The 22,971-nt window shown below is 43.6% G+C and overlaps 1 protein-coding gene across 3 annotated transcripts in view; it reads left to right on the top strand.

Moving 5' to 3' along the window:
• TOPAZ1 (testis and ovary specific PAZ domain containing 1) overlaps positions 1-22,971 on the top strand; it is a 379,149-nt gene that overhangs the window by 260,105 nt on the left and 96,073 nt on the right. For all 3 annotated transcript variants that reach the window (XM_029589384.1, XM_029589385.1, XM_029589387.1), the window contains 2 exons: positions 6,996-7,170; positions 16,257-16,357. In XM_029589384.1, the coding sequence (XP_029445244.1) occupies positions 6,996-7,170; positions 16,257-16,357 (276 nt within the window). The remainder of the gene's footprint in view (positions 1-6,995; positions 7,171-16,256; positions 16,358-22,971) is intronic.

Consider the following 22,971-nt stretch of genomic DNA (forward strand, 5'->3'; position numbering starts at 1 on the left):
TTCTCACAGGACAAACAGGATGGTAGTCCTCACATATGGGTGACATCACAGGGTGGAACCCAATCACGGAACACTTTTGTCAAAGTTTCAAGAACTTTGACTGGCCCCTACTGGGCATGCCCAGCATGGCACTAACCCTGCATCTAGCAGGGGTCCCCCTTCAGTCTTCTTCTTTCCGTGCAGCAGTAGCCTCGCGGTTAAGGAGCTCTGCAGAGATTCCTGACAGGAATTTTCCTCACGGAATTAGTAAAAGTTAATTTGCCCTACAGGGGACCCTCCTTCAACTTTTTCAAGCCGCAGTACTCCAGTAAGTTTTTTACCCGTTCTCCATCGATTACCGTCGAGTTTGGCCCTCGTGGCCTACTAGCCATCGACCATACCGCAGCTCAATTTTTGCCATGGCGTCGGGGTTCCGGACTGTAATCGCACCATGTCCATCACATACCCCCATAAAGTCTGTGTAATGTGTCTTGGACGAGAGCACGATGTCTTGACCTACACCAAATGTGCCCTAATGACACCAAAAGGTCGCAAGGCTAGAATGGAGAAGATGGAACTTCTAATCCATGCTCAAACCCCGACTCCGTCCATTGCATCGACGTCGTCAGAACCGGCTCCATCAACTTCACGCCAGATTCGACCACCGGCCGGTGACCGTCCGGCATCGACGACATCTCGGCCTTCGACACCCTCTACTCCCCCTCAGGACCGAGGGGATCGTAGAGACAAACATCGCCATCGAAAGTCTCGGACCATCGAGGGAGCAAAATCATCGACCTCGCCATCGTCCAAGCCGCTGTCAAAGAAACCCCGTTCAGAAAAGGCACCGACCTTTTCGGTGACTGGGTCACCGAGGCAACCCTTACCCGACAGGGTATCGGGAGCTGCGACTCCGCCTTTAACGGTGTTCCCTCCGGCAATGCCTCTGCCTCCTTCTTCTGTTCCAGAGCCGGGGCTGCTTGCTCCAAGTCTCCGAGAAGAACTGGACCGGATGGTTCAGGAGGCCATCGACAAGGCGATGCAACGACTCCAGGTTCCTCCTGCACCGACACCGGTACTGATTGTGGAACTGCCCACCAACCAGATTCCGGCAGCATTGGCACCGCTGCTCTCCAGAATGGAAGCGCTCATTGCCGTTTTTCCACCGATGGCTCCGGTGCCCTCCCCACTTACTTTGTCATTGGGAGGAGAAACACCGTTCCGCATCCCTCCATCAGGAGTTCTACCTCAGCCATCGATACCGATACGTCCATCGCCACCGGTCCAACCATTGGTGCCGATATGCCCGTTGGCGCCACCGAGCCATCCATCAATGCACTCGATGCCTGTGCCGGTGCCTTTGATGCCTTCATCGGTGCCTCCAATTATTCCTTCGATTCCTTCAGAGCCTAGACCAGGAACCTCGGGTATCCCACCACCCCGTCCTCCTCTAGTTCCTAGAGGGGTAGGTGCTGATCCCTTCTTTTCCCCCTGGCAAGGAACAGAGGTTTCTAGATGCCATTGGTCGCCATGTCTTCCAAGGATCAATGCTCATCTCCCGAACTGCCGCTTATCAGCTCTATATGACCCAATATAATAGGGTCAGTTTTAAGCAGATACAAGATTTCACAGACTCCCTGAGTCTGTGAAATCAGATCCCATTCCATCCCAACCAGATCCCATTCCACGAGACCTTTTCAAAAAGCCCAGTCTCGTCAGACACGGAAACAAAAACCGCAAGCAGCTCCTCAACCAGGTCCTGCTTCAGGATTTTGACTTCTACCTAGAGAGCAGCAGCCAGTTTCCATTGCCTCACATACCAGTGGGAGGTAGACTGTGCCACGTCAACAACATATGGCACTCAATCACCTCAGACCAATGGGTACTGGCGATAATTGAATCCTAATCCAGAAAGATGGAGTGATCGGATGTTCTCCACGTCGGTAGAGGTGGGGGGGTCTGGTGGCACGGATTGAGTAGGAATTCTTCGGGCGGAAGAATGACTTCTTAGAGTCCTTTTGGAAGGGCTGTTTTGAAGAGTAGTCAGAAGGCATCAGAGAGAGCTGTCTCTGGGTCTCATGATGGTCCTTAAGTTCCGCCACTGTCCGTTGAATCTGTTCGCCAAACAGATTATCTCCTACACAGGGTAGGTCGGATAACCTGTCTTGTACCTCAGGGCGAAGGTCGGAAGACTTGAGCCAGGCCCATCTCCTAGCCGAAATAGCTGCTGCAGATACCCTAGTAGCAGTGTCAAAGATATCGTAAGATGATCTGATCTCATGCTTGCCTGCCTCAAAACCCGTGTTTACTAGGGTTTGGAGCGGATCTTGAAATTGCTGAGGCAGGGAGTCTGTGAAATCTTGTATCTGCTTAAAACTGACCCTATTATATTGGGTCATATAGAGCTGATAAGCGGCAGTTCGGGAGATGAGCATTGATCCTTGGAAGGATGCATCCACGGAAAGAAAGTTCAGATGGCAACCCTGAACTTTCTTTCCATGCCACCGGACTCCCCACCTCTAGTGACGTGGAGAACATCCGATCACTCCATCCTTCTGGATCAGGAGTGTCTCCCTCCTTCTCCAGTCCAAGGCAATAAAACCCGTACCCTACTCTCAGCATGCCCTAGGATTCTATTCCCGGTACTTTCTAATCCCCAAAAAATGGAGAAGCGTTCATCCTATTCTGGACCTATGGGCCCTCAACAAGTACTCCAGCAAGAGAAATTCAAAATGGTAACCTTAGGCTCGCTTCTTCCTCTTCTACAAAGAGAAGACTGGCTCTGCTCTCTGGACCTCCAGGACGCATACACTCATATTGCGATAACTCCATCTCATCGCAAATACCTGAGGTTTCTAGTAGGCCCCAAGCACTATCAGTACCGAGTGCTTCCATTCGGCCTAGCGACTGCGCCACGAGTCTTCACAAAATGTCTCGTAGTAATTGCAGCCTTCCTCAGGACTCAAGGTGTTCACGTCTACCCCTATCTAGACGATTGGTTAATCAGGGCTCCCACTCAGCAAGCTGCTCTGTCGTCCCTCAATCTAACCTTACACACTCTAATTTCATTAGGATTTCTCGACAACTACGACAAATCCTACTTAGTCCCATCTCATACCTTGTCGTTCATTGGGGCAGACTTGGACACCTTGCAGGCAAAGGCTTTTCTGCCTCAACAGCGAGCTCTCACCCTCGTGTCTCTTGCACACCAGCTGCATTCTCAGCACTCCGCGACTGCACACCACTTTCTCATCCTCCTGGGACACATGGTGTCCTCAGTTCAGGTCACACCAATGGGCCCGTTTGGCCATGAGAGTCATGCAGTGGACGTTAAGGTCTCAATGGATTCAAAGCATTCAGCCCCTGTTGACAATTGTCCACGTGACCGACTCACTCTGTCAGTCTCTTGCCTGGTGGAAAAATCAGATCAATCTCCTCCAAGGCTTGCCCTTTAAGGTTCCAGACCCTCAATTAACTCTCACCACCGATGCTTCCAACCTCGGTTGGGGAGTCCATGTGGCCAATCTGCAGACACAAGGATGTTTGGTCTCCAGAGGGAAGCCAAACACCAAATAAATTTCCTGGAGCTTCGAGCAATCAGATATGCTCTCAGGGCATTTCAGGATCACCTCTCAAATCAAGTTATCCTGATCCAGACGGACAACCAGATGGCCATGTGGTACATCAACAAACAGGGAGGCACGGGCTCCTTCCTTATGTGTCAGGAAGCTGCACAGATACGGGCAGAAGCTCTCTCCCATTCGATGTACCTCAGGGCCACCTACTTGCCGGGAGTGGACAATGTGTTGGCAGTCAAGCTGAGTCTCATCTTTCAACCACACGAGTGTTCTCTCAACCCCTCACTAGCAAACGCCATCTTCCAACAATGGGGATATCCTCAGATAGACCTCTTTGCGTCTCCTCAAAACCGCAAAGTAGAGAACTTCTGCTCTCTCATTCGCAGCAAACACTCTCAACCCAGAGACGTATTCTCCCTCTCGTGGGCAACCGGTCTACTTTATGCATTCCCTCCACTTCCTCTTCTCTCGAAGACTCTCGTGAAGTTTCGTCAGGACAAGGGAACCATGATCCTGATAGCACCTCACTGGCCACGCCAAGTGTGGTTTCCAATACTTCAGGATCTTAGGAAAGGACCCGCTTCTGATCACTCAAAACGACGGGTGCCTCTGCCACCCCAATCTTCAAGCCTTGTCCCTGACAGCATGGATGTTGAAAGGCTAATCCTTCAGCCATTTAACCTTTCTGAACCAGTTTCCCGTGTCCTGATTGCTTCATGGAAGCCTTCCACGAGAAAATCTTACTCTTACAAATGGAACAGGTTTACATCATAGTGCTCTTCTCAGTCTCTTGACCCCTTTACCTGTCCTATCACAATTTTTTTGGACTATCTCTGGCACTTATCAGAGTCAGGTCTAAACACCTCTTCTATCAGAATGTATGCCAGTGCGGTAGCCTCCTTCCATAAAGGTGTCGGGGATGTACCCATATCAGTACAACCCCTTGTAACACGTTTTCTGAAGGGCTTGCTTCACCTCAAGCCTCCACTGCGTCCTCCGGCCCCTTCTTGGAACCTCAATCAGGTTTTGGGTCACCTCATGAAATCACCATTTGAGCCTCTTCAATCCTGTGATCTTCGCTATCTCACATGGAAAGTGATTTTCCTTCTGGCAATCACTTCGGCTCGCAGAGTTAGTGAATTACAGGCTCTAGTTACCTATCCGCCTTACACTAAACGTCTGCAGGACCGGGCAGTACTCCGCACTCACCGTAAAATTTTTCCTGTTAGTTTTGGACTTTCATCTCAATCAATCCATTATACTACCTACCTTTTTACCCAGGTCCCAGTCCAGTCCAGGAGAACAGGCTCTGCATACCCTTGACTGTAAACAGGCTCTAGCATTCTACCTAGACCGTACAGCTGCCCACAGGGAAAGCACTCAACTGTTTGTCTCTTTCCATCCTAACAAGTTAGGGCAGCCTGTGGGTAAGCAGACTCTCTCCTCCTGGTTGGCGGACTGCATATCCTTTTGCTATCAGCAAGCGGGCATTCCATTTCAAGACCGTATTAAAGCACACACTGTGAGGGCCATGGCAACTTCAGTAGCACACCTATGATTGGTGCCACTTCCTGACATTTGCAGGGCTGCCACCTGGAGTTCTCTCCACACCTTTGCAGCCCACTATTGCTTGGACAAGGCTGGAAGACAGGATTCCATCTTTGGCCAGTCTGTCCTTCGTAACCTATTTACAACGTGATGTACCAACACCCTTCCACCTGCCCATTAGGGTTCAGGATGCCCTCGGCCAAATTTTTATCCCAGTCCTAGTGCCTTGCACACCTGGGTACATTTGGTGCATTTATCGGATATCCTCAGCTCGGTACTCACCCATATGTGAGGACTACCATCCTGCTTGTCCTGTGAGAAAGCAAATGTTGCTTACCTGTAACAGGTGTTCTCACAGGACAGCAGGATGTTAGTCCTCATGAAACCCGCCTGCCGCCCTGCGGTCTTGGGTTTGTAACGTTTTCTTATTTTATTTTTCAGCACTACCTGTAGCTTTTAAACAAGACTGAAGAGGGACCCCTGCTGGCTGCAGGGTTAGTGCCATGCTGGGCATGCCCATTAGGGGCCAGTCAAAGTTCTGGAAACTTTGACAAAAGTGTTCCGTGATTGGGCTCCATCCTGTGATGTCACCCATATGTGAGGACTAACATCCTGCTGTCCTGTGAGAACACCTGTTACAGGTAAGCAACATTTGCTTTACATGAGTTTAAGGCTGTCTATGGGCCTGGTGAGGAGGGAGGAACTGTTCTTTCATGCAGTGTAAGGCTGTCTACCAGGCTGCTCTGCCATATTCCAGGTGGCAGTTATGCAGACCAAGTTGCCATTGGATCGGGTCAGTGCCAATATTTCCTGTAATATTCTTCTGGCGTCTCAACTGAATCCTTGCTGGACAGCTGAAAATTGGTGGAAATAGGGGAGCTGTCTACCAAGGGTGAAAATGCCAGTGTTATCTATCTGTCCATCTTACAAGGGGAAACTGTTCTTTTATTGGCAGTCTTCTCTGGAGGTGAGGATTCGTGTCCCTTTCTTTTTGGTGTAGGAGGCTTCAGTATGAATTCCATATATTGATTCAAAACCATCCCTTGGCATTTTGATATGGAAGGCTTGCTTGATTGAGAGGAGAGTCTCCTAAATGTTATCCTTTACCTGTTGGCATGCAAAAGTGATATTCCAGTAACTAATACTGCTGCCTTCATGGTTCCTCAGGTTAAGGCCTTTTTTAAGGTCATGCTTTACCTCCATAGCTCTAACAATATACCTTGCTATCTGGGATGCTTTTATATATCATTCTTTTTCTGCGAATGCAGCATCACCCAGTTGACCGGGAGGTATCTGCTGGAATCGGAGGTCTGCATTTTGAGCTGAAGCTCTGAATGTTCTCTTCCAGTGTGTGTCTTTTTTTTTTTTTCTTGAGGCTGCATGATGGCCCTTTTTTTACTTGAGTAGCAGTTACATATACCATCTTCCAGCCCTATAAAACTGCTTGTCAAAGAAAAGTTGTTTGTGATGGATGTCGTTTAGTTCCTTAAGTAATTTAAGCTTTAGGAGGAGTTGGTGAATAAGAGCCAGTTTGTGGCTCTAAGCAGTCAGTCTATATAAGCACAGGACCACCTGTCTCTGGTCCAGCAGACCCCAGTTCAAAGCCTGCCTAAACACCTTAGGTCTGCCATTTCCTCCATATGATTGGAGGCGTCATCAGTTTTCAGATTCTGGGAAGATACTCTGGGATAATTAGGAATCTAAACTGGAAATATGGATATCATCGGTTTATGATGGATTTAGTTGTATTCATGGAAGTGTTAATACATACAGTTGTTCTCGGGTGTAACGTTACAGATTGTGGAGTGTCATGTTTAAGATTTTCTATTCAATAAAAAATAAATTTAAATTATCATTACTGACCTAATTAAGAATTGTTTGACTTTACAGCATTGTAAGGAAAGAGCAGATTGGATCAAACTGGGGACTTTGTACATTAATATAAGAATGGGTTGTGAAAACTTAACGGATCTCAAGAGGTTTTCAACTTGTGTTGCTGATGCATTAACGAAAGATTCCAAGGATGAGAGATCAGTGGTACCTTTCTGTGAATTTGCTGAAACAGGTAAAATCAAGGTCATATGTATAATTTCTATTTCAAAAGAGAATTCTCTGGAGAGAGCCAATGAACGCCCAACAAGAACATATTTTTTAAGCTACACTAATATAACTGCTGTATTTTATGCTTTTTTCCTAGAAGTAGTAGTAGAAGTTAGGAATGTGTATTCAGATGATCTGAAAATTAAAAATGCAACAAATGAGCCAATGTTCTGTTTGGCAAATCTGATCCAAATAGGCTTGGTCCTGGAAAAATTCGGAATCTTTTTGGCTCATTCAGTTTGGTCACATTAAAGTCTATGGGGGAAGCAAAGGCAGACGGATTGGAGCCAGTTGGGGATGAGACAAGGAAAGGAGCAGGACCAATCATGTTTCAGCTTTTTTTCAACCATTGTACCCCAGTTAGCAGCTTCATCATTTTTTTTAGCTGAAAGTGAAACTAAGAGCACTGAAGATAACGTTAAAAAAACAGCACACAGTTCCATATGTGCACATATAGCTATGCAGACTATAAGATATGCACATTTATTATATAACATAAATGCACATGTATGGATTATTTGCACAAATGTTTGCACATAAGTGAACTCATACACACACACATTTTCGCTAAATCGTGAATGTATGCGCATATTTTTCCATACCTGTGCAAACTTCTAATTCTTCAAGGGTGGGCTCATTCCAAGATGGCCTCCCACCCAGCAAGGCAGCTGAACTTCACCACCAGGGACATACATACTCTGGTGTCCCTGATGGTGAGTAATGAAGATCAGCCCTTCCCCATCCAAGGAGTCAGGATGACAAAATAGGCATATGAGGCAGGCCTGGAGGGAGCTGCAGGCCAGGTATATTTGACTTCCTATCCCCAAGGGACAGGTAAATTGGGGGAATTAGGAAGGTCAGTGGGGGTTGGGGATGAGGGTGAGGAGTGTTAGGGGGCAAGAGGAAATTTTGGATGGCAGTAGGGATGTGGTGGGTAGTTTGGGGGGTTTGTGATGGCATATATGGAGTGGGATGGGGGTGTTAGGTGAAGGTATGGAGGTTGGGCATTTGAGGGACTTTTAAAGGGTGGGGAATGAGGACCTTTGGGAGGGGCAGAGTTATGGGTGTGGTAGGACAAGAGGGCTATTGTGGACTTATGGTAGGGCAAGAGCCAATTAGCATATATCTACATACATGTGTTAATGTTATATACCAGTGATGGCCAACCTTTTGAGCTCAGTGTGTCAAAATTCATAAAAAAACTGAGCATAACTCGGGTGGTGTGTCACTTCTAGAAAAATCCATAATTTTGTGATATTTGTAGCTCTAATTAATAGCAAAAAGTTATAAATTTAATATATGTACTGTATTTATTAATAAAGCAAAAACAAATAATTCTTTACCTTACCTGCTAAGTGACTTTTTTGTTGCTGAATTTCATTGGCTAAATCTTCAATTAAAACTAATAAGGATTTTAAAAAGCCCTTGCTATCCCCTTCTGTGGGAGCTCTTGATTTCCAGTTACCCTGATATTGTCGAGGATTAGGAGGTTATCCTCTCTCCCTCACACATACTCACATGTCCATTCTCTCTCACACATACACTGTCACATACATACACATTCATGCTCTTATATCCACCATAACCTCTCGCTCTCACTGACACTGACACACTCTCAGGCTCTAAGACACTCTCTCCCCCTCCACCCCCCCCCCCCCCCACACACACACACAAACTCTTACTCTCTTGGATTTTCTCACACACACTGACCCCCAGGCAGGCACCCATGCATTCACACACATACACCCCTGGGCAGAGTCCCATTCATACACATGCACACACTAAAGGCAGACCCCCCCTCTCTTTTGCCAGCAACCTCGGAACCTCTCTCATTCCTCTGCTGCCACCGTCACTGCTGCCACATGGCTATTGGGGAGGTGCCGATTACTGCTACTGACACTGAAGCCCATTCTGCTGCCGCCTCTGTGCAGGCCCCGTGGGCTTCCACTTTCTCCATGCTGATCTCATACATTGTGAGATCCACATAGAGAAAGTACTATTCTTTTAACCTTTGCTGTCTGATCTTAGTTTTCTAATTGGTTGGTCACAGGCTTTTTTTTTCCACCTTCCCTTTCTTATTTTTTTGCCAATTCCTTTTATATTGTCTCTTTTTCTGTTTCTTTTCTCTCCATCTTCTTCCCTCAAACACACAGTCAGGTTCTCATTCTCACATGCATTTCTCTCTCTCACACACACACAGGCCCTCACTGTCACATGCGCTCTCATATGAAATCATTCATACACACAGTCTCTCACTGGCACATGCTGTCTGACTCTCACACACACAGGCTCTCTCTCACTCCCATATGCTGTCTTGCTCAAGCACAGGCTCTCCCTGTCACATGCTGTCTCTCTCACACACACAGGCTCTCACATGCTGTCTCCGCAAACATTCAGGTCCTCACTCTCACACACAATCTCTCAACTCATCTCATACAGGCACACACACACACCCTCGACAGACCCTCAGCCTCTCTCTCACCTCTGGGCCTCCTCTTCGCGGGTCGCCACAGGACGGGCTCTGCAGTGGCCCTGATCTTCTCGGGCCGCGGCAGCCCGTAAGCGCTGTTCCTCTTCTGCACGCGCTGATGCTCCTCCTCCTTCCTGCCCACGCGGCTCTGGCAACTTTTACTTCCGGGGCTGCACAGGCAAGAAGGAGGAGGAGCATCAGCGCGTTTAAATGCGATCTTTTTCTTCGGGCCGTGGTGACGTGAGCCTCACCACGGCCCTGCCGATCTGCCTGTCGCAGCACCGCTTGAGCCTCCCTACACCGGGGGCATTGGCTCCCCTCGGGACACCACTGCTCGCGGCGCCCCAGGCCCAGGCCTAGTGCTTCCACAGGCCCTGCCCGCAGGTTTCTCTTGGGCCACAGCGCCAGCAGACCCTCTTCTTGTCTTTGGCCGGTAAGTTTAAAAAAAAAAAAAATCACATGATGGGGGCGACCAGCCCACCGGGGGAAGCCTGATAGGCCAATCCGCCCCTGGCCGTGTGGTAGGCCACGGTGGCCATTTTCGCATGTTCTTGTGCGTGCTCTGATGCCCTCTGTAGGCTGTCTGTGTGCGCAGTGTTTCGGCTCTGCTCGCGTGTTGTGTGCTCGGTTTTTGGGCATGCTTTTTACGCGCACACACTTTTACGCGCCTAACATGGTGCACAGATTGTACGTGTGCCTTGCCACGCTTTCTTCTAAGCACTTATTTTTTGGACGCATTTCATTTTTGAGTGCGAGCTGTTCTGACGCACGTTTACCACAGCAATGGCGCCAGTAAGCAAGAAGCCGAAGCGTCTTCCTATTTGTGTTGCCTGTCATATTAGGGCTTCTCAGCCTGCCCTGGCTTCTAACCTGTGTCAGCACTGCTCAGAATCTTAGGGAGAGTTGTCTTCCTTGGATTTTGCTAAGTTTGGCTCTTCCCATTCTGATGATGGCTTGGTCATGGCCTTGATTGGAGGGACCCCAGATCTTGGTTCTCCCTTGACTGGCTCCTCTGCTGGTGAGGGCAGTTCTGTGGGACCAGCTCCAGTTCCTTCTGGGCTTTGTCTGGACCTGGTTGCTTTTTCTTGGGTGGAATTTTTTCAAGGCTTACAAGCCTTTCTTCAGGTGCAGGCCTCCGCTTCCCCCATTTCTGTCTGGTCAGACCCTTGGCCTGCGGCTCCTCCCTCTTCCAGTACTATGCTTAAGCACCGGGGCTTGCCTCGGCTCCCTGCGAGATGGCACTGATGATGTTGATCCTGATTCCCTGGAAGATGGGGAAATTCCCCCAGGGCTGGAACTGTATCGAACCATATTGTGGTTCTTTCATAGAGATGAACTGCCAGCCCTGATTTCCCAGACCTTTAAACAGCTGGATGTTCCTGGTTCGGATGTTATGTCAGAGCTGAGGAAGAATCCCATTTTGGTTTCCTTATGTAAAGCCTCTTGTTTTTTCCTGTGATGGATGCCATCCAGGAATTGATTGATCTGGAATAGGATGCCCAGAGGCAAATTTTAAAGGGGGTCGGACATTGGAAAGCCTGTACACCCTGGATCCGACTGTGAGTGAATGTTTGCATTTTCCCAAAGTGGATGCTGTGGTATGTGCCGTGTCTAAGCAGAAGACTATCCCTGCAGAGGGACGAATGGCCTTGAAGAGTGTAAATGATAGAAGGATTGAGGCTATTCTTAAGTAAGCCTTTGAGGCAGTACCGATGAATTTAGATTGCCTCCTGTTGTGCCCTAGTAGCAAGATCTTATCTGCTTCTCTCTCAGAAGGTTGAGTCTGGAGGGAATTTCAGAGTAGTTATGGAGCTTGCTGCTGCCTTTTTAGCAGACACAGGCTGTGATTTGGACCGTATATCGGCCAGAGGATTTATTTTGCTGTGCCCAAGAAGGAGGGCTCTTTTTGTCCTATCCTGGATCTCGAGTGTCAACAGTCACTTGCTCTGTAATATTGGCGATGCAGTTGGGGGAATTTCTGACCTCCTTGGATCTGTCAGAAGCTTACCTTCATATTCCCATCCGATTGGAACACCAATTGTTTCTACACTTTGTGGTGTTGGGGCGCTATTATCAGTTTTGAGTGCTGCCTTTTGGTCTAGCCACTGCTCCTAGAACATTTACCAAGGTTTTGGTGGTAGTAGCAGCGGCCTTGCGAAAGGAAGGAATACTGGTGTGTCCGTATTTGGACGACTGGCTAATTAGAGTCAAGTCTCAGGAAGAGAGCCACCTGGTGACATACAAGGTGATCTCCGTTTTGCAGGAGCTCAGTTGGGTGGTGAACCTGACCAAGAGCAATCTTCAACCATCCCAGTTGTTTGAGTATCTAGGGGTCCGGTTTGACATGGTACAGGACAGTTTTCTTACCGGAAGTTCGGATCCAGAGATTGATGTATTGAGTGCATCAGTTGATGAACACCATACGCCCGATGGTGTGGTCCAACCTACAGGTACTCCGCTTGATGACAGCTACCCTGGAAATGGTGCCATGGGCAAAGGCGCATATATGTCCTCTTCAGCGCTCTCTGCTATCTCGTTGGAACCTGCAGTCCCAGGATTATGCGGTTTGGCTCCACTTGCTGATGGAAATCAGCTCCCCCCTCCAGTGGTGGTTGCGGGAGGATCATCTGAGAAAGGAAGTTCCTTTGTCTCTCTGGCCTGATTGGTACTCATAACAGATGCAAATCTCCACAGTTGGGGGGCTCACTGGAGTTTACTGCCCAGGGGCACTGGAATGCTGAAGAGTCCTGCTGGAACATCAATCGCCTGGAGGCATGGACGGTACGGCTGGCATGCTTGCCGTTCAGCCGCAGGCTGCAGAATCAGGCAGTTCGCGTGATGTTGGACATCGCGACGAAGTGGCCTATATCAATCTCCAGGGAGGAGCCAAGAGCCAGCAAGTGTTGCTGGAAATAGATAAGCTAATGGAATGGGCGGAAGGTCATCTGCAGATGATTTCAGCCTCTCACATTGCAGGAGAAGACACTGTAAGAGTGGACTTTCTCAGCAGGGAGAGTCTAGACCCAGGAGAGTGGGTATTGTCAACCGAGGCATTTCAGCTGATTGTGGATCACTGGGGTCTTCTGTTCCTAGACCTGCTGGCGACTTCTCAAAATGCGAAGGAGAGATCTGTGGTCCCTGGGAATAGAGACTCTCATACAGGTCTGGCCGGAAGACAGATTGCTTTATTCCTTTCCTCCATGGCCCTTTCTGGACAGGCCCAGGCAACCATGGTATGCAGATGTGCGAAAACTCCTGGTAGAGCCCCCCTTTTGTCTTCCGCACATGGATCTGCTTCAGCAGGGACCGGTTCTTCACTAGGATCCGACTCTATTCTGTCCTACGGTTTGGCCCTTGAGAGGGCTCGACTGTTAAAGCGTGGTTATTCCTCTGTGGTGATTGCCACTTTACTTCGCGCTCGCAGGTTCTCTACTTCCTTGGTTTATGTAGGTGTTTGGAGAGTTTTTGAGGCCTGGTGTGAGGATCGGGGTGTTCTTTCTTGTTCTGTTAAGATCCCTCTCATTCTGGATTTCTTGCATGATGGATTGAATAAAGGCTTGGTTCTTAATTCCTTGAAGGTGCAGGTTACTTCTCTTGCCTGTTTCAGAGGCCTGGTGAATGGTGTTTCCTTGTTGTCTCATCCTGATATGGCCTGTTTTTTGAAGGGAGTAAAGCACCTTAGGGCCTCCCTTGAGGTTACCAGTTCCATTGTGGAGTCTTAATTTGGTGCTGTACCTTTTGGTGGGCCCTACATTCTGACCATTGCGTAACCTTTCCTTACGGTTGTTGACTTTGAAGATTGTGTTCCTGGTGGCTGTATGTTCTGTGTGTCGGATTTCTGAGATGCAGGCCTTTTCTTTGCCGGGGGAGCAGTTCATTTACGTGACTCCGGGAGCGTTACAGCTGTGTACTGTTCCATCCTCCTTGCAGAAGATAGTCTCGAACTTTCATTTGAATCAGTCCATCTCCTTGCCAGCCCTGGATAAGGTCAGGGATGCGGAGGAGTTTCACCTTTTGCGCTCTTTGGATGTTAAGCGTCTTGTGCGGTATCTGGAGGTCTCTGAGTCTTTTTGAAAGACTGATCGCCTGTTTGTTCTCCATGGCAGGAGTAAGCAGGGCACTCCGGCTTTGCGGGCTACCATAGCTTGTTGGATTAAGGAGGTGTTCATGGCTGTGTATATGGATACTGGAAAGCAGTTACATACGCAGGTTAGGCCTTATTCCACTAGGGCTCAGGCAGTGTCATGGGTGGAGGTTAATCTGTTGTCTCCCTTTGATATCTGCCAAGCTGTGATGTGGTGGTCCTTACACACTTTTTCCAGATTTTATCATCCGGATGTGCAAGCCCTGGAGGATGCAGCCTTTGCACGTGCAGTATTGACTGGACCACGGGCAGCCTCCCACCCTGTTGGGGAGTAGCTTTGGTACATCCCACTGGTCCTGAGTCCATCTGTCTACACGCTAGGAAATGGAGAAATTACTTGATAATTTTATTTTCCTTAGTGTAGACATATGGACTCAGTTTCCCACCCTCGGCTGCCGCATGAGTGTGTCAGTTGTCCTCCTGTGGGGCTCTGGATCCCAAGGAATTACAGGTAAGCATTCATCCAATCCCTGGCTTGGGTTACCTAGAATCTTATGTGTACAGTGTTTATGGTTGGTTGAGTACATTCTGGTTATCTGTTTTTAATCATGTTTTTAATCAAGTTTTTTGCTAGTCTGTTCACAGTTGCTTTTGAAGAGAATACTGGCAGGCTGGGGTCACGGCAGGGTTATATATACTGTGATGTCATCTTGCTCTGTCTTCATCTGCTGGCAGGGGAGCATTAACCCACTGGTCCTAAGTCCATCTGTCTACACTAAGGAAAACAAATTATCAGGTAAGTAATTTCATCATTAGTCAAAAATAGGATGCCTTTCTCCTTTATAGATTTTAATGGAAATGAATAACACAAATGAAACAAATGAGCTGCCGATTTGTACAAAACAAGAAAACAAACCAGGAATTATTTTCTGTGCACACCGCTAGTATTAAGCCATGAGATGAAAATTGCCAGCACAGTAGACTGGGCTGTTGCAATCCAGAAATCCACAATAAAAAAAGGGGTGGGGGGCTTCCAACAGAAATCTCTAAAAATTAACTCATTTACTTCTTGCTGAAATACACTTTTTATGAAAAAGGAGGAAAAGACCTCAGAATCCGGCAGGCTAGATTTGAGCTTGCCTAGTTATTTTAATCATGGGTTCAAAACCAACCAATATTTTATGAATTTTAATTTTTTTTTAATTAGTCAAAAGGACTTATTGCATGATATCTTCATGAATTCAAAAAATGATTCATGCTGAACCGCTACGCTGCACAGTAGACTGGGCCGTTGCAATCTAGAAACCACCATCAAATTATTTCTGCTGTGCTTACCTGCAGTGTCGATTAGTGTGAGGTTCAGAGATGCCAAGCCTAAATGTAGTAGTGCCTTCATGATCCCCTCATCTTTTCTTCCTGTTATTTCAACCCATCTATGAATCTATCAGAAAAACCTGGAGGCAAATATATAGTCTCATCCCTTGAATAAGTTAGCCAGTGTTGGTACACAAGTGAATTTTGTCATTTCCTCCCCTACAGTTTGCAAGTGAAACAAAGCAGTATATGACATTTCTACATTGTGAAATGGCTTATTTCAAACATGAGTACTGTTAGTTTAAATAAATTTAAAAAAAAAATATATATATATATAGTAGAAATGCAAAAGAAGCACAATCTCCAATTTCAAGTGTTCCTGTATACATACAGTAAAACTACAAAATGGAGTACTAATATTTCAGTCTTAATATTGTTTTTATTCAAATATGTTTAATTACATTTTTACTAAATATACAATATACTCATAATTATAGCTAAGTCAAATATTTAGCAATTGCTAAAATCATCATACACATAATCAAAATAAAATGTTTATAAAAAAAAAGCACAAAATCATATCTCAACTCAAATTTCTGTTTTATTTGAGCTAGTATTCAAATGTCAACAGAATCTGCTATTAGAATTTTCCATATGTGATTAAGAAACCCAAATGAAAACGCATGTGCAAGACATGATTTTGTTTTTTGTAAGAAACATTTTGTTTTTATTGTTATTTGTATAATGGCTTTGAGCAATTGCTAGATATTTGTCTTTGCTATAAAGGACTATCAAGATTTACTCCACCTCTTTGTCCCTTTAGCCATCATTTAGTCGATATATTTCTGTAAGGACGAGCAGTTCACCTGTGTCGCTCATGTGGCTGTGCTCGGTGCCAAATAGAATCTTCCACAGGTCTCTGAGAAAGCAAAAGCTTTTCACTCCTTAAGCATTGAAGTTTGCATGCTGCAGCTGCCATGTGAATTCCCTCCATCTACCAGGACTGTTGAATGTATTGTCTTGTGCTAAAGAAAAAGTCTTCTTTTTTCTGGCTCTTTCCAGAATCCTTGCCCTAGCCAATTTTTTTAGCCCTCTATTTTATTTTCTCACACACTCCTTTCCCCAGCATTTGGAAATTAAAATATATAGCTTATTAATATTCTGCCTTTTTGTTTTTTATTAGTTGGCCAAGATCCAAATCATAATGGAGTAGACAAAAATTTACTGGGACGAATTGGAATCTCTGTAATATTTTCGTACCACAAATACAAGCAGTGGATGAAGGTAACTTATCTTTAAACACGGTTTGGGGTAGAGTGTGCTACATCATCTCTAATTTCAAAAGTGTGACGCAGAGGTCTTTATTAGTTAAGGAAGAACAACTTGACATAAGTTGGTTTTGTTTTTTTTATTTACAAAACATAAGAATTCTGTTTAATAGAGATGTGTATCATTTTTATATATCATATTGGTTCGTACTTCATTTTTCCCTCAGTTAACTTTGTTTTTTTCCACGTTTTGGGGTTTTATTCGTATTTCACTAGTGTGCGCTAACATTTTCATAGTTCGCCAAATTTCAGCAAATTATTGTTTGTTTCGGGGTGCTCCCAAAACAGTACAAATTAGACAATTTTGTTGAAATTATCTAATTTGTCTAAAATGAATGCACATCTCTACTGTTTAATAGCTCCATCCTCCATAATTGATATTAGTTGTAAACTTAACTGCTGGCATGTTACTGAAACTGCTGACCAGGTTGATATGTACTCTGTTGGTGTATAGAATTAAAATATGATATATAAGGCCCAGATTTAGGCGTAGGCAACTGCCTAAGGTACCAAATATCTAGGCCGAAAAGGAACCTTCTTGCTTTAAGGCCATGCAATGCTTTCACTTGAAAAAGGCACCACCATAGCACTGTGATCCAACAACTTGTCCTCTGCTTTCCAGTCTCCAGGGGTAAACTCACTGTTCTCTGAACTGTAATGGAGAACCCCTGCCCTCATCCTCCAGTTCTGCCTATGAGCACCAAAACTTAAATCCAGCCCTGACCATAATCCTTCAGAAGAAAATATCTTGAAATGAAATGTTAGTTTGCTAAAAGCACAAGGGACTTTTTGAGAAAGGTGAATGTATATGTTAAAGGCAAGTATCCAGGATCAATGTATGTTAAAGTGACTGGAAGGAGGCTAACAATGCATATAACATTGCACTTCTAGTAGCCATTTTGGTCCTGTTGAAAACTGGAGTCTTCTCTCTGTCATGTCCTATCACAAGTCTGTGATCAGGTGTGCAGTAGAATTCCCAGAATCATAGGAGTCTTGACTGGAGTTGTGATGTGAACATTTGTGCTATAGCCCCTGAAGCTGAGCTGAGATCACTGGCTTATTTCACTTGCCCTGATGGTCCACATCTGAAGATAGGACCTGTAAGGACTCGAAAGCTTATGCAGTACAACAAATTGTTGGTTCTTAAAGAGGATAATTTTGAAAGGGACTTCTGTGAGTAAAATAGTGTTTTATGCCATTTTACAATATTGCCTGAATGTTATGCGGGTATTCTTAGCACATATGTTATGGTGCGCATAAGTTTCCCCAGATGGAATGGAGGGATGTGGACATTCACAAAAAATTTGTGCAGACTATTTATCAAGTATAACGTGCAAATAGATTTGGTGCAATATTATCAATGCAGACTTATGCACGTAAGTCCACTTTGAAAATTGGTGCAACTTATGCGCTAGGTTAAATTACCTCCTAAAAGTTTTCACAAGTAATTTAGATTCTGGTGTGTATGTAAATAAATCTGAAAACTTCTAAGGATGAGTGGGCTTTGCACGTGTGTGTGTTGAAGTAAATCTAAGAGAGGCAATCCCACCACAATCAAAGAAGCGATATAGGAGCAATCATCAAACCCAAAAGATACACACATCAATACAAATTAAAAACAATTGTAAATACACATCAGTAGAAATGAACATTAAATATAAACCATCTTCACCATGTTTCAGCACATATGCCTATGTCTGGTGTAAAGATTAATCCAACTCATTCACAATTAAAAAGAGCATGAATAGAATAAAAAAAGAGGAAATAGATGAATTTCAAAACTGTGGGGAACACTGAATAACCACATATCTATAACATGAAGACTGCTAACACAAGACAGAGATCTATGGCAAAAAAACAACTTGTACTTCTGGTCAATAGGGAAGAAGAATAAAATAAAATCTAAAACAGGAAAATTTGTTATGATAGGTAAAAGATATTGGAGGTAATTGTCAAAAGGATTTACAAGTATAAAACCCAATATTACGCACATTTATTTATTTGAAAAATCTTATAATACGCAAATCCTAACATGTTGTATGTGAACCGATGTGATATTCATTGAATGTCGGTATATAAAAGCTATAAATAATAATAATGTTCAATACGGATAACACTCATACATACATAAGATAATTAAAACATTACGTAACTAACATCACATTAAAATAAACAAAACATTCCTTCAAAATTAAACAATACCCTTCCACTGCACTTTCTCATCCAATCAGTCGCCATAAGCTTGTCTAAACAAGTAAGCCTTTAATTTCTTCCGAAATATTTTTGGATACCTTTCAAGTCTTAACTCCACAGGCATTTTATTTCATTTAGCTGGCCCTATAATTAGAAATACATTCAGTTTGGTCTTTTGCAACTTAAATTCTTTGCTTGATGGAACACACAACCTTTGAGTTTGGGAATGTAAAGAATGCCCCAGTATGTACTCTTCTATCCTCCCCAATAAGCAGTGATCTTCCTTATACATTGCTGTGTGTACTAAAGTTAATAATTTAAACTCAGCACTTTGTGTAACTGAGAGCCAATGTAAATCTTTTATGTAAGGCTTTACCTGAATACCCCATTGGAGTTTAAAAATCATCCTAACTGCTGCATTTTGCACTAGAGAACTTTTAAAAGATACCTAGGCAATCCTATATACAACACATTGCAATAATCAACCATGCTCAAGACTAATGCTTACACTACTAAATGAAACTCCATGGGAAATAAATAATTCCATAATAGCCTCATTCTGTGTAAGTTAAAAAAATGCCACTTTCAACACATTCTTCACTTCTTAAATGTTAATTTCCCTTCCATTATCACAGTTTTATTTTTTACTTCATCTAACACATGAATGCCTAGCTGGTGTCCAGATCCTAATATTGTTATAGGGAATTCCAATTGTTCTACCCATAAGATAGTCATTTTATCTTCATTCAGACATAGTTGATTCCGGGAAAATTATGACTTTGCAGCATTCTAAATATTTATATTCTGGGAAAATTCCAATTTTCTCACAAGAAATAAAAAATTTTACTTGTCTGCATATATTCTACATACTAGCCCTAATTCGCTCATCAATACTCCCAGTAGTTATAAAAATGTTTTTTTTTAAAAACCACTAAAAAGTGTCACCGAAAGGACAGAGCCTGTGGCACCCCAGTCAGCATATCATACCACACAGATTCCTGACCTATAAAAACAACCTTTTGTCTCCTATTTGTTAAAATGGTTCACCTCTTTTTTTTTTTTTTTAAGACATTTCCCCTGATCCTTATCCTCCTTAAGGCCTAGATTCATTAAACTGCTATGTTTCACAGTCTGGATCCCACTATCGGGGGGGGGGGGGGAATTCGCCGCAATAGTGGGGCCCCTCCCCCGAAAACACATTGCAGCTCAACGATGCGTTCTTTTATGTAACGGCCAAACACGTGACACAAAAGAACGTGGTGAGTGGTCCTTTAATGCAATGGCAGCCTCAATCTCATGGGACCGCCATCGTCTTAAAGGACCGCTGACCCCAAAGAATAAAAATCGTGGCCAAACATGGAGGTTGAGCGGGGATCAGTGCTGACCCCCATTTCAAACCGGGGCCACCAGTCGATGTTTTCCTGGAAGTTTTAAATGTACGCAGGAGCCTCGGGACCAGTATTAGGGTCCCGGACCTCCCGCTGCACATCTAACGCTTACCAAGGAGGTGGTGGTGTTTTATCGTGGCTGACCATTGTCTCAGTCAGCCGCGATAAAATATGTGTATTGAATAGACTAGAAATGACCTTTGCATGCATTTGCATTATTCATGCATGCCAAGGAGGTCATTGTAATAGGGGAGGATATCTGGGTGGGGAGATGCAAAATATCATGTATATCATGCAATATATCCACAATAGTGCACTATCGCTGTGATATATGCGATTCAACCTACGTTAGAGCCCTATCACAGTTTGATGAATGACCCTGTAAGTTTGCTGATAGCATCACATGTGACACTGTATCAAAGGAAAAAGCCACAACCAGTTGGACCAATATGACTGTATGCTTCCTATCAAGGCTTCTAAAGATGTCATCCAACAATGAAACTAACAAAGTTTCAGTTCCCCATAGCTTCTTAAAGCCAGATTTATCCAAATCCAAACACTTACATTCTTCTTAAACAATCCACATAGATTAACTTCTTTAAATTGCTATTTTTACGCGTTAACTCCTTTGAAATTTCATTATATTTTCAAAAGCTTTTGAAAATATCCTTATTTTTTATTTAAAAAATCCTTTTTAAAATAATCTCCACTATAAGGTATAATAAAAATACATTAATTCATATATGAAAGAACTAAAAAATAAAATTCTCTAAGAATAATGCTTAAACATATTCATATAGACACCACTCAAAAATCAATTGCTTAAAAATAATTAAAATTACACATTAAAAAATCTAAATAATAAAATGTAACTGTAAAAGCTGATAAAAGTACTTTAACATATCAGAAATGTGGCCACCACTCAAATATTCATGTGCTTGTTTTGCCTTTTATTCATACAAAGTAGTACTATCAGCTGGTAAGCAACTTGCTCCTACTAGTGGCACTTGAAACTTCTATGGAAGTTTATTGTGAAGAATATAAAAATGCATATAGTAAATTGTTCCAACTAAAAGTTCATATTTGGAAGGGAAAGGGAAAAATATATACTTCTATACCTTGTCTTATATTGAAAATCCATGACGGGACTAAAGTAAAAACAATTGCATAATATATTTTTAAGTTACATATTTTTATAAAAACAATGGCATTAATTTAGGACAGGATGGCACTAAGACAAAAGCAATTGCATAACTATGAAATGACAGGCAGCAAAATAAACTGAACCGCAAGAAGATACAATAACGATAGACAAATGTTAAAAATGCACAAAATAATTAGACAATGTACCTCTTTGCTTTACCTTTCATTAAGGAAAGTAATTTTGTTAAACAAGTGAGTCGCCACTCCCAAAAATGCTGAGTGTAAAAATTGAAAGTACTTTTTCATACCATATTGCTTAGCATCTTGGCATGCTTGACAGATAAGATTTGCATGTAGGGGCGACCAGAATGGATAGAAGTGTGCCCCGTGAATAATAGAAGGGAAAAATAGAAAGAAAATGACAAAAAAGTAAGTTTGCTTACCATAAACAGTGTTTTCCGTAAATAGCAGAATGATTTAGCCATGCTTTCTGGGTGAAGTCATCCAGCATCACAGTGGAGGAGCTCTCTCTCCAAGTTTGTAGAGCTTTACTTATACAGTAATGTTAATAAATAAATAAATAATAAAATATATGTAATAGAAAAAAAAGGTCATAAAATAAGACAAAAACTATACAAAGTATGTAAGATGTTATAAAACCAGTAGTTGATATAAATTCTCAACAACTATGTTGAGATCAGTATGAAAAATGGGAAAAAAAGATATGGTTTTAAAAAAAAAATTATAAAGAAAATATTTTTAAAGTGTATGCAGTTGTGCTTATAAGTTTACATACATCTGGCAGAATTTGTAAGATGTGTAACATTTTAACAGGCCAATTCAGTACGTTTAGCACCCGTTTTCGACCTGCGTCTATTACCCCTTACAGTATAAGGGGTAATAGCGCCTTGAAAACATGCGGCCAAACTTGCAAAAACTAATAGTGTTCATCAATGCAAATGCATGTTGATGAGCCTATTAGTTAGTTGCCCGGGATACTGAAAGTAAAATGTGGCCAAGCCGCACATTTTACTCTCAAAAATTAATGCCTGTCCAAAGGCAGGCGTTAATCATAGACAGCACCAGGAAAGTGTACAGAAAAGCAGAAAAAACTGCTTTTCTGTACAACCTCTGACTTAATATCATAGTGATATTAAGTCTGAGGTCCCAAAAAAAAAACTTAAAAAAAAAAAATTTTGTCTGCTGGTCAGCGAGTTCGAAACCAGACGCCAGTAAAATTACACGTCGGTTGTCGGACCCACTGACAGCTGCTGCTTCCGCTAATAAGGAGGTGCTAGGGGCACGCTATTGTCCCTAGCGCCTCCTTATTAGCGCGGGCCCTAATTTAAATAGAGAATCGCGCGCCCAGGAGAGGTGCCTGGGCACGCATCGGGAGAGCGGGTGCTCAGCATGGAGCGCCGGCTCTCCCGCACTTTATATTGAATCGGCCTGTAAGAAAACATTGATCAGATTAAGTCTGTTGTTTTTCATATGTTTCAAATTAAACTATTGTTCATCACAGAATAGCACAATCATTAAACAAACCATAGTAATAAGAGAAATAATAAAATGGTAAGTTTCAAAATTTGCAAACCTGTGAATGTGTGGGCTGAAAATATACACTCAAGTTGACACATACAGGTTGAAATGACAATGAAGGGTAGGTATCCACACCTGTGCCTTGTTTGATTGTAATTAGTCTTTGTGTATAAATAATCAATGAGTTTCCTTAGCTCTTGAGAAATCTTGTGCATTTCGTCCAGGGTTGCACTGATTTTGGTGGTTACTGAAACATGGGGAAAGCAAGCAAAAGAATTGTCAAAGAATCTGCGTGCAAAAGAGGTTA

Source organism: Rhinatrema bivittatum, chromosome 2 (assembly GCF_901001135.1).
Source record: "Rhinatrema bivittatum chromosome 2, aRhiBiv1.1, whole genome shotgun sequence".
NCBI lineage: Eukaryota > Metazoa > Chordata > Amphibia > Gymnophiona > Rhinatrematidae > Rhinatrema > Rhinatrema bivittatum.